Here is a 14,729-nt window from a genome sequence, read left to right as displayed (position 1 = left end):
GCATGCGCCAACACGCCCAGCTCCCACAACCCTTTTAATTTTTTAGTTTGAAACAGGGTCTTGCTAAATTGCTTAGGGTTTTGATAAATTGCAGAGGCTGTCCTCAAACTTGTGATCCTTCTGTTTCAGCCTCCCAAATACTGAGATTATAGATAGCTGTGCACCACCACTCCCAGCTTTTTTTTTTTTTTTAATAGTACTGGGGATGGAATCCAGGGGCATTCTTTCTACCTTTGAGCTACATCTCCAGCCCTATTCTTTCTTTTCTTTGTATTGGGGATGGAACCCAGGGGCTTTCTACCTCTGGGCTACACCCCCAGACCTATTTTATATTTTATTTGTTTGTTTTGTGTGTGTGTGTGTGGGGGTACTGGGGGGTGGAACCCAGGGGCTTTCTACCTCCGGGCTATACTCCCAGACCTTTTTTTAATATTTTATTTGGAAACAGGGTCTAAGTTGCTGAGAGCCTCAGTAAGTAGCTGAGGCTGGCTTTGAACCTGTGTGATCCTCCTGTCTCAGCCTCCCAAGTGCCGGGATTACAAGCATGTGCCACCATGCCCAGCTGTATTTTATATTTTATTTGGAAACAGGGTCTCACTAAGCTGCTGAGACTGGCTTTGAACCTGCGAGATCCTCCTGTCTCAGCCTCCCAAGTACCTATTTTTTATTCTTTATTTTGAAACAGGACCTCACTATGTAGCTGAGGCCAGCTGTGAACCACTTGAATACTGACTCAGCCTCTTGAATACTGGGATTATAATCATGTGCCACCATGCCTGGCTTCACTCCCAGCTTTTTAATTTTTTGTGGTGCTGGGGCTTGAACCTGGGGCATTTTACCTCTGAGCTATACCCCAGCCTTATTTTAATTTTGAAACAGGGTAACCTGCTGAGGCTGTCTTTGAACTTGTGATCCTCTTCTCTCAGTGTCCCAAGTACAGCAATGATAAGTGTACGCCACTATTCCTGGGTTATTTTTTAATTCTGAAATAGGGTCTCACTACTTTGTGAAGGGCCTAAGTTGCTGAGGCTGGCCTTGAACCTGCAATCCCTCCCAAATACTGGGATTACAGGTACGTGCCACCATGCCTGGCTTTTAACTTTGCTGAATTTAGTTTTTGGTGGTACTGGGGGTGGAACCCAGAGGCCTTCTACCTCTGGGCTATACTCCCAGACCTGTTTTATATTTTATTTGGAAGCAGGGTCTCACTAAGTTGCTAAGAGCCTCACTGTGATCCTCGTGTCTCAGTCTTCCAAGCGCGGGGATTACAAGTGTGCACCACCACACCTGGCTCTGAATTTTTTCTTAACTTTTGGTTTTTCTTTTTCTTTTTTTTTTGCTTTTCATATTTGTGTATGCATGTGGTATTCAAGATTGAACCCAGTTCTGCCTCTGAGCTACACCCTAAACCCTTAAGATGCTCAGGTTGACCTTGAACTTGGGAGCCTCTTGCCCTAGTCTCCTGAATCGCTGAGATTATAGGTATGTACCACTGTGCCCAGCTAATTTCCCATTATTTTATTTTATTTTTTAAATTCAGGATTGGAGCCAGTGACATTCAACCTCTGGGTTAAGCCCCCAGCCTTGTTTGATTTTTTATTTTGAAGCAGGTCTCTCTAATTTAACCTTGAACATGCAATACCCCCGCCCCCTTTTTGTGGTACTGGGGATTGAACTCAGAGGCATTCTGCCTCCGAGCTACACCTCCAGCTCGATTTTTTATTTCTTATTTGGAAACAGGGTCTCACTAGGTTGATGAGTCTCACTACTTGCTGAGGCTGTCCTCAAACTGGTGATCCTCCTGTCTCAGTCTCCTAAATCCTGGGATTAAAAGCATGTGCCGCCACATGCCCAGCTGAACCTGCGCTCCTTCTGTCTCAGCTTCCCAACTACTGCGATTACAGGTATGCAGTGTAAGACCTGCACGCCTGGCTCCCAGGTCTTAATGTAAAGGTGGAGCCAACATCTGCAGCAGCTGGTGCAGTCAGGTGTGTCTGACCCCTGGGGTAAGGACCATCATGGTAGAAAGAGCCAAGTAGAAGGCCTTAAGTTTCTCCTTTTCAGGACTGTAAAAAGCCATCCCACGTTCCTGGAAGAAATAGAGAGAAGGGCCAACACAGATCTGAAGTATGCAAGAGTGGCAATTCCTGTCCTATCTACATTTAACTGCTATGTCTGGCAAGGCTGACACATCTTAGAGAATGAGGGTCATCTTAGTCAGATAAGCTAGTGACCTCAATGGCAGCCATTTTTCTAGGTACAGGACTGCACCTTGCCATTTGGGGGGTCTTCATTCCATTTAATAAATAATTAGAAAGTACAGTACTAGTTGGTGAAATTAGTCCTGATTTTCAAGGAAAAAACTGGAATGAAGGGGACTCGATGGAGTATTTCTTAATATTTCTGTGCCCCTGATTAGAATTATTGAAAAATTATAGCAGTCTATCAATGGCAGGATCATTGAGGGCACAAGACCATTCTGGAATAAAGTTTTGGGTGACTAAACCAGAAAAAAGAATCCTAACCAGCTGAGGTGTGAGCTGGAGGCAGTGTGAACATGGGATTGGTAGCAGAAGAGAGTTAGGAAATCAATGGTATGTCGATCTTTAAATTCAAAGGAAAACTCAAGGGATCTAAAATGGCCCAAACAAGCCGGGCGTGGTGGCGCACGCTTGTAATCCCAGCACTGAGACCGAAGGATCGCGGTTCGCGGACAGCCTCAGCTACTTAGTGAGGCCCTCTGCAACTTAGTGAGACCCTGTTTCAAAATAAAGAATAAAAAAATAAGGCAGGGGATGTAGCTTGGAGGTCAAATGCCCCTGGGTTCCAACCCCCAGACCTGCAAAAAAAAAAAAAAAAAAAAAGGCCAAAACAAGCTGGGCATGGTCACGTGCTTGTAATCCCAGCATTTGGGAGGCTGAGATAGAAGGATCACAGTTTGAAGATAGCCTCAACTACTACTTAGTGAGGCCCTCTGCAACTCAGTGAGACCCTGTTTCAAAATAAAGAATAAAAAATAAAGAATGAAATGAATAAATAAATAATAAAGAATAAAAAGTAGGGCTGGGGGTGTAGCTCGGAGGTAGACTGCCCCTGGGTTCCATCACCATTACTGAAAAAAAAAGAAAAAAGAAAAAATTAGCCAAAACACTTAAAAAAAAAAAAAAGGTGTGGTAACTTATGCTTGTAATCCCAGTACTTGGGAGGCTGAGATAGGAGACATGGCAGTTTCCATGAGGACAGCCTCAGCAAGTAGTGAAACTCATCAACCTAGTGAGACCCTCTTTCTTTCTCTCTCTTTCTTTCTTTCTCTTTCTTTCTTTCTTTCTTTCTTTCTTTCTTTCTTTCTTTCTTTCTTTCTTTTTTTCTTTCTTATTTATTTACTTATTTATTTTTGGTACCAGGAATGGAACCCAGGGCTTTCTACCTCTGGGCTATACTCCTAGACCTATTTTCTATTTTATTTGGAAATAGGGTCTCACTGATTGCTGAGAGCCTCACTCAGAAATTGAGGCTGGCTTTGAGCCTGTGCGATCCTCCTGTCTCCGCCTCCCAAGCACTGGAATTACAAGTGTGCGCCACCACACCTGGCTTGAGACCCTGTTTCAGAATAAAATAGGGGTAGGAGTGTAACTTGGAGGTAGAATGCTCTGAGTTCAATCTTCAGTACCACACACAAAAAAGTTGGAGAACTCACATTTTCTAATTTCCAAGGTTACAGTAATCAATACAGTGTGGTACTGGCACAGGACACACATAAATTAATGTAACAGAATTGAGAACAAGCTGATTGTGTGGCGCATGCCTCCAATTCCAGCACTTGACAGGAGGATCACAAGTCCAAAGCCAGCCAGAGCAATTAAGCCATGCCCTCCACAATTTAGTGAGAGCCCTCCCAAGTACTGGGATTATAAGTGTGCACCACCATGCCTGACTTAAAACAACAACAACAACAACAACAACAACAACAACAACTCTTAAAACAGGAGCAAATCTCTGTGACTTTGGATCAGGCCAAGAAACCTTTTTAGATGAGGGGCTGAGATAGGAGGATTAAAGGTTCAAAACCAGCCTCAGCAGGGCGTGGTGGCACACACTTGTACTCCCAGTACTTGGGAGGCTAAGAAAGGAAGACTGCATGTTCAAAGCCAGCCTTAGCAACTTAGTGAGGCTATCAGCAATTTATTGAAATCTTGTTTCCAAATAAATAAAATAGGTCTGGAGGTGCAGCCAGGAGGTATAAGGCCCCTGGGTTCAATCCCAGTAACCCCTCTACACAAAAGAGTGACGAGAACGCGGCATGGTGGTGCATGCCGATAATCCTAGTATTTGGATGCTGAGACAGGAGCATCCAGATTCTGGTTTAAGGCCAGTCCATGGTAACTTAGGGAGACCATTTCAAAATAAAAAGGGCTGGGGGTGTAGCTCAGAGCTAGAATGGGCCTGGGCTCAACCCCCAGTACCAGCAACAAAACAAAAACCCACTGAAGTCTAGGAGTGATTTGTTATGCAACATCAGGTAACTCAGGTGAACACCCCGATTCATGGGCGGCAGTTCTTCCAACAAGGTACCATCTCTGGGCTACCTTAGTATCCACTTTTTCTTTAACTGCTGGGGCTGGAACCCATGTGTTAGGCAAGTGCTCTACCACGGAGCTACACCCCCAGCCCCAGAATTCACTTTTGCCTTTGCTTTTTTTTTTTTTTTGTACGGCCGTGCTTAGTTGCCGAGGCTAACTTTGAACCTGCGATCCTCCTGTCTCAGCCTTCCAAGCAGTGGAATTACAAGCATGTGCCACCATGCCTGGCTTCCCTCGGCCCTATTTTATTTTGAAACAAGGGTCTCACTAAGTTTGCAGCTGAGGCTGGCTGCAAACCTCTGGTCTCAGCTTCTCAGCTGTTGGGGTTATAGGTGTACACACCCAGCTTGCCCTTTCAACACCCAGGGAAACAATTTCCCAGGTATTAAAGCCCTGTATTTGAAATACCTAGTGTGGTTTCTGCTTTCTTTCTTTTTGGTGGTACTGGGCATTGAACCCAGGGGCATTCTACTTCCAAGATACATCCCCAGCCCTATTTTATTTTAATATTTTGTTTTGAAACACACAAGTATCACTCAAATTTGTGATACTTCTGTCTTGTCTCAGCCTTTTATGCTGGAATTACAGGTCTGCACTACCACACCCGGCTCAGTTTCCGTTTTCTTGATAGAAGTCTTTAGTCTTGGAAGAAAACATTAAATACAAAAGCAGCATATCCTGAGTACCCTCCACCCCCACTCTCAGGTTCTTCCAAGTTCTCCTGGGCCTGGCTGGGCAGCTGCCTCTGTTCCACCTGAGGCTGTGGCCCAGCATTCCTGCCCTGTGCCCTCGCTTGCCCCCGCCAGCCCCTCCATTTGTCTTCTCATCTTGACTATTCCTGCGGGGACCCAGACACAAGTCACGATGCAGGCCCTGCTGGGGAGCACAGAATTTTATTGTTCTGAGTCTGGTTTGGTTCCTCACACATCTCGGTTCTGGGTGGAGGCAAGTGCGCCACCTCCCTCCTTCACAGACCTGTGGGCCTGTTCGGTTGTTTTCCAGGTTCAAAGTGCACTGAGAAAGCTTCACAGTTTTAATACTTCCTAGATGCTCAACTGAGGCAAAGTGACAAAATGGCCCTCCCACCCCCGCCCGCCAAAAAAGTAAAACCCCAAGCCCCCGGCAGCTGCTGGTGCAGCCGTATGAAAAAATAATACAAACTCTTCTTAAAAAATAGATTACACAGAAAGAACCCAGAGGGCAGAGGGGCATGAGGAGAGGGGCAGGGGCTGCTCCAGCTACTGGCAGGGAGCCTCAGGGAGAGGCTCGGGAGGGGACTGAGATGAACCTCAGGAGCCGGGCTGCTGGTGGACACTCGCCGCTTCCGCTCCGCCCGCCTCCTTCACTTGGGCCGGCTCCTCCCCATCAGCCCTGGCCCAGGCCTCATGGCTCCCCTCTCCCTCAGGGACCCCTCTTCACCCTGAGGCCTGGTACCTGCTTCTTGCTAAAGTGGCTTTGATAAGAAACGAAAAAGACCCAAAGCTAGAAAGAGGCCTGCCGCCTAGCCAACAGGCACACGGGATCAGACCTGTCTCTGCTTTGGGGGTTTGGATTATTATTAATACCTGCTGCTACCTAGATAACCCCTGGGGGATAACGGACCCGGACTCCCTGCTTGGTCCCTGGGAAACCTGGCCTTTCCTCAATGTCCTCTGTGCCCAGCTTTGCTCAGAGGAGCTTCAGGCAGATGTGGTGCGCGGGATGTCCAGGGCTGGCGCGTGGAATGGGCACAGCTCACCCGGGCCTCCAGCTCATGCAAGGGAATGTGGGGCGGCCCCACCACGGCAGAGGTAAGGCAGAGCAACGTGACTGCGTGTGCAGCTGGGCAGCTCTGGGGCCGGAGGCAGAGAGAGGGTGGGGGAGGCCAGTCAGGTGGTTCTGGGAAGGGGTCTGGTTACCCGTGGCCCTGTGGATGGCTCTGGGCCTGGCCACATTCCTGCAGAGGAATCGGGTGATGGCAGATTCTCTGGAGGTGTGGATGGGGCAGCTGGGCAGGCCGGGCTCAGTCAGGGACCTCGGGGTGGGCTGGCAGTCCGCTCTCCCCGCGCCGGTAGGTCTCCCAGAAGCCCCTGTCCAGCTGTTCCAGCTGCGGGCCCAGCGGCAGGTGGCCAGCCAAGTGCATGCGCAGGGTCTCCAGCCACTGTTCCAGCTTTACAAAGGAGGGCCTGCGGTGACAGGCAGGTGGGCGGTGGGGTTGGTTCTCCTAGAGCTCAGCCCGACCCCAAAGCCGCCCCGGCCAGTCTAGGCCCCACACTCACCTCTTCTCAGGGTCCAGGTCACAGCAGCGCACGGTGATGGGGAAGAAGCTGGGGGGACAGTTTGGGGGGCAGTAGCGGTCCAGGAAGCCTCGAACATTGAGGCCGAAGTCCATGGTGCGGGGCAGGTAGTCAGGGTCTGCGTTCACTCTCCCGATGATCTGCCCAGCACAAAGCCCATTAGTTAATTTGGGGGGCTGCTTGTCTTGGGGGTCATTCAAGTGGTCTGAAGGCAGGTCACCTGGGGACTGGGCCAGGCCATCCAGCCTGGGAGGATGGGAGTAGAGAGGAGCCCTGGTGTCCCCGCTGCCAGACCTACCTCGCACAGGACGATTCCAAAGGAAAAAACGTCCACCTTCTCATCGTAGCTGCGGCCTGAGCAGAGAGACTGAGGGTCAACAGGGGAGCCGGGCCAGGTGGCAATGGCCAGGTGTGAGCAGGGGGTAGGTGCTGACAACCTCCATGGGCAGCGGGACTTAGGCTCTGCCTCCCGAGTCTGAGCAGCCCTCTGGGAGGTCTGAGGGGCAAGGAAGAGAACTCTGGGGAGGAAGTTCCAGGCCCCGCACAGTCCCTCACCTCCTGTGTGAGCCTGGGCTAGTCACAGACTCCATGGGGCCCCAAAAGACAACCGTGTCAAGACCCTAGAACCTGTGAATGTCACTTTTTTAGGGAAAATGGTCTTGGGGCTGGGGGATGTCCTTTAGTGGTAGAGCATGTGCTTGGTATGCAAGGCCCTGTATTCCAGGCCCAGGACCAAACACAAAAGGTCTCTGAATAAGCCTGGATCATCTGGGTGGCCCCACATGCTCTCATAAGAGACAGATCCAGACAAGTCACAGAAGAGGGGCTGGAGGTTGGAGGACGGCGGACACAAGCCAGAAGTGAGGGACCCACGGCTGGAAGAGGCGAGGTCCAGATTCCCTATGGATGAACAGACTTGCACCATGACTGGTTATTAAATGTCTGTTTTGTTTTTTGGTTTTTTGGTTTTGGTGGTACTGGGGGTGGAACCCAGGGGCTTTCTACCTCCGGGCTATACTCCCAGACCTATTATTTTAAAAATATATTTTATTTGGAAACAGGGTCTCACCTAGTTGCTGAGAGCCTCACTAAGCAGCTGAGGCTGGCTTCGAACCTGCGTGATTCTCCTGTCTCAGCCTCCCAAGTGCAGGTATTACAAGCGTATGCCACCACGCCCGGCTAAATGTCTGTTGTCTTAAGCTGCCAAGTTTGTAATAATTTATTACAGAGGCTTCAGGAAACTGATGCATACTCTCTGAGACTCAGTTCCCTCATCTGTTAAATGGGAATATTAACTGCCTGGCCATGCCAGAAACCACCAGACAGCTGCTCTCATTCACCAAAAGCCAGCGAGTCAGCAATGAGTTTACAAACCTTAACTAACCTTCACCCTGTGCCTGAAAGGCAGAGACTTTTAGGTGGGTATGATGGCATGCCCATAATCCCAGTACTTAGTAGATAGAGACAATAGGATTGCAGATTTGAGGTCAGCCTCAGCAATGTGGCAAGACCCTCTGCAACTAAGCGAGACTCTATTTCAAAAGAAAAAATAAAAAGTAGGGCTGGGCCGAGCATGGTGGCACACCCTTGTAATCCCCGCGCTTGGGAGGTGGAGACAGGAGGATCGTGCAGGCTTAAGAGACCCTGTTTCCAAATAAAAATATAAAATAGGTGTCTGGGAGTGTAGCCGGGAGGTAGAAAGGTTTCCAGGAACCCCAGTACCACTAAAAAAAAAAAAAAAAAAAAAAAAAAAAAAAGATAGTAACGTTGGGAGTATAGCTCAGAGACAGAATGTCCCTGGGTTCCCAGTAAAAAATAAATAAATAAAAAGACAGGAACTAGCTGGGCATGGTGGCACAAGCTTGTAATCCCAGCGCTTGGGAGGCTGAGACAGGAGGATCACACAGGTTCGAAGCCAGCCTCAGCTACTTAGTGCGGCTCTCAGCAACTTAGTGAGACCCTGTTTCCAAATAAAGTACAAAAAATAGGTCTGGGGGTATAGCCTGGAGGTAGAAGAGGCCCTGGGTTCTACCTCCAGTATCCCCCCACACACATACAAAAAGACAGAAACTGTTAAGATTAGTGACGTGGGGCTACCTTAACTGTTACCTACACCCTTCATCAGTGCCAGTACTAGGTGGTCCTTGGTCTGTCTGTCTTGAACTTGTGTTGTGTGTCACCTGCCCGAGGAGGGGCCTTATAGCCTGTAGTCTGGGCATACACAGGACCTCTGACCACTGACAGCAGAGAAATTTGAGAGGGGGAAACAGGATCTGTGGAAGGCCCAATTCCAAGTCTGCCCCAGAAAATGTCTACATCTTAATCCCTGTGACACTGCAGATGGGATGAGGGTCTTTTCTTTTGCAATGCTGGGGGTGGAATCCAGGTCTTATGCATGCTGGGCAGGCACTCTACCACTGAGCTGCACCCTGGGACCCTGGGCTTAGGGTCTTGAGATGGAGGTGATGGTCCTGGATTAGCCAGGTGGCCCAATGTGATCACAAAGGTCCTAATCAGAGGGAGGGAAGAGGGTCAGAGTCAGGGAAGGGGAGGTGATAAGATGTGCTGCTGGCCCTGAAGATGGAGGGATGAGGAGGCCTCTAGAAGATGGAGAAAGAGAGGATATGGATTCTCCAACAGTCGGCAGGACCAGCTCTGCTCACACCCGAATTCAGCCCAGTGTGACTGAGGCTGGACCTCCAGACTGTGTGATAATTTACTTAAGCTGCCCGGTGCATGGGAATGCCATACAACAGTGACAGGAAAGAAATACTGGAGAGCCAGGGAGGGGGCAGAGGGAAGGTGGGGTGCTGGGGCTGAGGCTGTGCCCTGGGGCCACCGGCTCACCGTTGATCATCTCCGGGGCCATCCAGTAGGGGTTGCCCACCACGGTGTAGCGCTTTTTGCGGTCTGGCTTCTTGAGGCTCCGCAGGTCCTCGGGCTGAGTCTTTTCATCTACCATAAGCCGCGCCAGCCCAAAGTCGGCTACCACCACGTTCTTGTTCTGGGAGGAAGAGGCAGGGTCACACCAAGACACGGTCCTGGCCGGCCTGCCCAGGACCCCTCTAACCCACAGACAGCCCTGAGAACACATCTTTTAACAATGGGAGCTCATGTGGGCTGGGGGACCCCCCCTTTGTGCCCAAACATGTACTTCCTCCCCCCTCCACCTGTTCCCCCAAGCCATACTGGCATCCTCCTACTCTCTCCTCCAAACTCCTCTGCCCCATCAGGACACCGTGCTGCCTTGTTTTGGAAAGGAAAATGGATGTGATTAGGAACCCGGGTCGGAGGCGTGGCATGCCACACGTTTCACCTTTAATTTTTTCAACAACCTGGTGAGGTATATGGGATTTTTTTTTATCCCTACTTGACAGATGAGGTGACTCTGGCCCTAAGAAGTTAAGGTTGCCCAGGAACACTGAGCTGGTCTGCAACACAGTTGGGATTTGAGCCCAGGATTCTGGAGATCCTGGCTCCACTGCCAGGTCTGCAGCACTCTCCAGGGCCCCGTCTGGAGGACAGCACCCATTGCTAAAGCTTCCCTAGGAAAGCCCGGGAGTGGGGGAGACTCCTGAGAGACAAGGGGCAGGATGATGTGTTGAGTAATGGGGCTGGGGCAGGGAGCTGGACAAGTCCTCTGTGAGTCCTGGGGCTGACCTGGACCTCACCTACAGCCCTAGGGTGGCCTCTGTTGCATGAGGACTGAGGAATGGCCCAGAGAAGGTGAGGAGGCCAGACCCAGCCAGGTGGCAGCTAGGACCTGGCTCATCCCAAAGGGAAGGATGCTGAGCTACCTGGGGGAGTGACAAGAGTAGACACAGTCACCTGGAGACAACTCTCTGAGGGCAGTAGGTGGGGGACAGGGGAACATATCCCAGACCCAGCAAGATGGCGCCTCAGTGGGTGGATACAGCCTTCAGAGATCTGTCGTCTCAGGTGTGACACCAGGTCAAGGCTCCTGTCCTGGGACTCTCAGACTTGCTGCCCCCAAGCAGTGGTTCTCTCAAAGGCCCGTGCCCTCAGGATCGTTCAAGAGCTGATTCAAGCCCTATCCCTTCCAGAAGACCTGAGGTGGGGTTCAGGAATCTGCACTCCTGGGTCTTCTGATACTGGGGTCTACAGCTACACTATGGGAACGGCCCTGGCCGAGCGAGTGGGGCAATCACAGGGATCCCAGGGGCCCCACTGCAGGCCACGTTTTCCTTGTGCAAAAATGGATTTGGGCTTCTGTTTTGTGTGTGCTGGAGATGAAACCCAGGGCATTACAAGTGCTAAGCATGTGCCCTACCACTGCACTGCACCCCCAGCCCAGACAGGGGCTGGGAACAGGGGTTTGCAACTCTAAGATTCTCAAGGAATGAATGATCCCTGAAGAGACTCTCTAGGAGGCCTGCTGAGAAACAGTCTCACCTACTGCTTGGGAACACCTGCCCATTGCTTCCCACAGCCTGGAAGTCCGGGACTCCTGGACCTGCTCGAGGCTTTCAACCCTACTCCACTGCAAGTGGCTCATCACTTCCTGAGGGCCATACTTTAGGCCTTTGCACATGCTGTCCCCTCCACTTGGAACTAGTCTAGCCTGGGGAAGCCCCTCTGGCCAGGACCGGCTCTAAACTTGCCTACAGTGTTATGAACAGTGCTCGCCCAACCCCGATTTCATGCCCACCTGGAACCTTGAGACACAAAATATTTTGTAAACAGGGCCTTTGCAGATGTAGTTAGTCCTCTGTGATGAGGTTATCCTGGTTAGGATGGACCCTAAACCCAATGGCTGACATCCTTATATGCATTAAGAGGCTACACAGACACAGGTGGGAGAGATGGGAGTGACGGGACTATGGGCCAAAGAGCACTACGGTCTGCAGCAGCCACCAGGAGCCAGGTCAGAGGCTGGGACAGGTTCCCTGGAGCCTCCAGAAGGAAGGAACCTGGCCAATGCCTTGATACTGGTTTTAGGCTTCCTGAACTCAAGAGAGTAGATTTGTGTTGTCCGAGCCATCCAGTCTGTGGTCCTGTTATGGCCCTAGGAAAGGAACACGCGGCCTAGCTGGTGGGACTCGGTTCCTCCCTCCTCTGCCTTCGGTGGAGCACCTGGGTCCCCTCAACAACAACCAGCAGCCCTGGGTTCCCTGCCTCTTCCCCAAGCCTCCTCCCTCAGGAAGCCGGCTCCGGCCCCAGCCCGCGCCAGGCCCTAGCGCTGTGCTGCCCGGCGGAGCCTGTGTCTACCCTACTGTGCCGCAGTCTGTGAATGCCACACCCCGGTCCCTTACAGCTGACACGTCATGGTCTCCTTCCCATACTTATTAGGCTCTCCTACAAACCTACCATGCTGATGGTCAAGGGCTGAAGCCACGCTGCAAATGGCGAAGCCAGGACCCGGACCCAGGTTTGCCCAAGGGCTGCTCTCCCCAACCCCCTCAGGTGGGAGCAGGAGAGGCGACGGGGCGGGGCCGCTGCTCGCTCACCTCGCGAACCAAGCAGTTGTGAGAGTTGAGGTCTCGGTGGATGATGTTCATAGAGTGGAGGTAGGCCTGGGGGGGGGGGCATCAGGAGGCAGTGAGTGGGGCCCGCTCTGCCCCCAGGCTCCGACCTCACCTCCCACCCCAACTGGGCCAGTGTGCGTGTGTAGGGGGGTTCCTCCCTCCATTTGGTCCCCTCTGCCCCTTTCAAAGCTCCCTGAGGGGCTCCTGTCCAAATTCTTGGCGGTGCTGCAGGCCCAGGCAGAAGCCGAGCCACTCACCATCCCTGACGCGATGTCCTTGGCGAAGCTCACCCTCTGGGTCCACGGGTACTGGCTGTCCTGCAGTTTGGGGAGAATGGCTGGGATGGAGCCCAGGGGGTGGTGGTGGCAGGCACAGGTGCACAAGAGGTACGGGGGCAAGTGTCCTGTAAGGTCTGATGGCCCCCACTCTCTCCTGCGCCCACAACTGTCTACTTCTAAGGGCTGTGGGTGAATAACTCACAAATGTCATTTTTCTTTTTTTTGGTACTAGGGATTGAACACAGGGGGATGCCACCTCCAAGCTCCACCCTCAGCCCAATTTTATTTGTATTTTGAAACAGGGTCTCGCTGAGTTGCAGAGGGCCTCGCTTTGAATCTGAGATCCACCTATCTCAGCCTCCCAAAGTATTGGTGTAGCCTGGAGGTAGAATGTCAGGGTTCAATCCCTAGTAAAGTGCACACACACACACACACACAAAACCCAAAAACAGTCTGAACATACTTGGTAAAGATAACATTTTCTCTTCCTCAATATTTTTACCCTGTGATTGGCTGAATCTGAGCATGCAGAATCCATGGAATTGGGGGCCAACTGTATTTACCTTCTATAATATCCCACTGTCTCTAGTTTTTAAGAAATATGAACTCATTTTCACACACAAAGCTAGAAAGGCCTGGAGAGGTCGCGCGCTCTCAGCACCGTGTCACTCTGGGAGAACAAGGCTTCGGCCTTGTATGATTTGGACTTGGTCCGTCCCCCAAAGGTCCATGAGTTCAAGGCTCGGTCCCCCAGCCTGGCGCTATTGAGAGGTGGTGGAACTCCAGAGAGGCGGGGCCTAGCGAGCGGTCCTTGTGTCATGTGGGCGTGCCTTCAAGGGGGTGCTGGGACTCCAGCCCCTTCCTCTTTCTCTCTGGCTTCTTGGCCCTGAGGCGCGTGGCTTTGCTCTGCCAATACTCTCCCACCAGGATGTGTTGCCTCTCCACAGGCCCAACCAATGGGCCCACAGGTCAAGGACTGAAACCTCTGAAACTATGAACCCAAACAACCCTTTTCTCCTTATAAGTTGGTTATGTCCTTAGAAGTTGATTATGTCAGGAATTTTGTTATACTCACGGAAAGTTGACTAATAGGATAATTTTTTTTTTTTTTTTTTTGGTGGTACTGGGGATGGAACCCTCTACCTCCAGGCTATACTCCCAGACTTATTTTTATATTTTTTATTTGGAAACAGGGTCTCTTAAGCCAGTGAGGCTGGCTTTGAACCTGCGTGATCCTCCTGTCTCCGCCTCCCAAGCACAGGGATTACAAGTGTGCGCCACCATGCCCAGCCTGACTAGCAGGATTTTAACATTTGGGCAGATGCTTCATTGCCCGGCCACCTCTCCTTGAGACCTGGAGTGAGAGGGTCAGAGAATGCTAAAGAATAAGAGAGGTAGTTAAGAAGCCTCACTTGAAGCCGGGCGTGGTGGCGCACACTTGTAATCCCAGCACTTGGGAGGCTGAGACAGGAGGATCGCACAGGTTCAAAGCCAGCCTCAGCTACTTAGTGAAGCTCTCAGCAACTTAGTGAGACCCTGTTTCCAAATAAAATATAAAATAGGTCTGGGAGTGTAGCCTGGAGGTAGAAAGCCCCTGGGTTCCAACTCCAGTACCCCCCCCCCCACCACACACACAAAGCCCCATATGAGAGACTTAACATTTCTTTCTTTCTGTGTGTATGTGTGTGTGTTACTGGGGACTGAACTCAGAGGTATTCTATCTTTGAGTTACACCCCCAGTCCTTTTTTTTTTTTTTTTTTGGTACTGGGGATTGATCCCAGGGGCATTCTACCTCTGAGCTATACCCCCAGCTGATTTTTTTTTTTTTGTACTAGGGATAGAACTTAGGGGCATGCACCTCCAAGCTACACACCAGCCCTAGTTTTTTTAGTCTTTTATCTTACTTTATTTTACTTTACTTTTTTTGAGGTACTGGGGATGGAACCCAGGGGCATTCTACCTCTGAGCTCCACCCCCAGCCCTATTTTTTATTCTTTATTTTGTTTTTTGGGGTTTTTTTTTGGTGGTACTGGGGTTCCTGGAAGCCCTTCTACCTCCGGGCTACACTCCCAGACCTATTTTTATATTTTTATTTGGAAACAGCGTCT

At 50.8% G+C, this 14,729-nt stretch overlaps 1 protein-coding gene across 2 annotated transcripts in view; it reads right to left on the bottom strand.

The window, feature by feature from the left end:
* Nucleotides 1-6,582: 6,582 nt before the first annotated feature.
* The window catches only part of LIMK1 (LIM domain kinase 1), a gene marked incomplete at both ends in the record, with an annotated part of 31,423 nt that continues 23,276 nt past the window's right edge, over nucleotides 6,583-14,729 (bottom strand). For both annotated transcript variants that reach the window (XM_080703348.1, XM_080703349.1), the window contains 6 exons: nucleotides 6,583-6,745; nucleotides 6,839-6,996; nucleotides 7,155-7,210; nucleotides 9,704-9,860; nucleotides 12,325-12,390; nucleotides 12,600-12,659. In XM_080703348.1, the coding sequence (XP_080559474.1) occupies nucleotides 6,583-6,745; nucleotides 6,839-6,996; nucleotides 7,155-7,210; nucleotides 9,704-9,860; nucleotides 12,325-12,390; nucleotides 12,600-12,659 (660 nt within the window). The remainder of the gene's footprint in view (nucleotides 6,746-6,838; nucleotides 6,997-7,154; nucleotides 7,211-9,703; nucleotides 9,861-12,324; nucleotides 12,391-12,599; nucleotides 12,660-14,729) is intronic.

The sequence above is a fragment of the Muscardinus avellanarius genome (genome assembly GCF_963383645.1).
Source record: "Muscardinus avellanarius genome assembly, chromosome: 10".
NCBI classification, from domain to species: Eukaryota; Metazoa; Chordata; class Mammalia; order Rodentia; family Gliridae; genus Muscardinus; species Muscardinus avellanarius.
The sequence above is the reverse complement of the archived record's forward strand: the minus strand, read 5'-3'. Positions and strand labels throughout refer to the sequence as shown.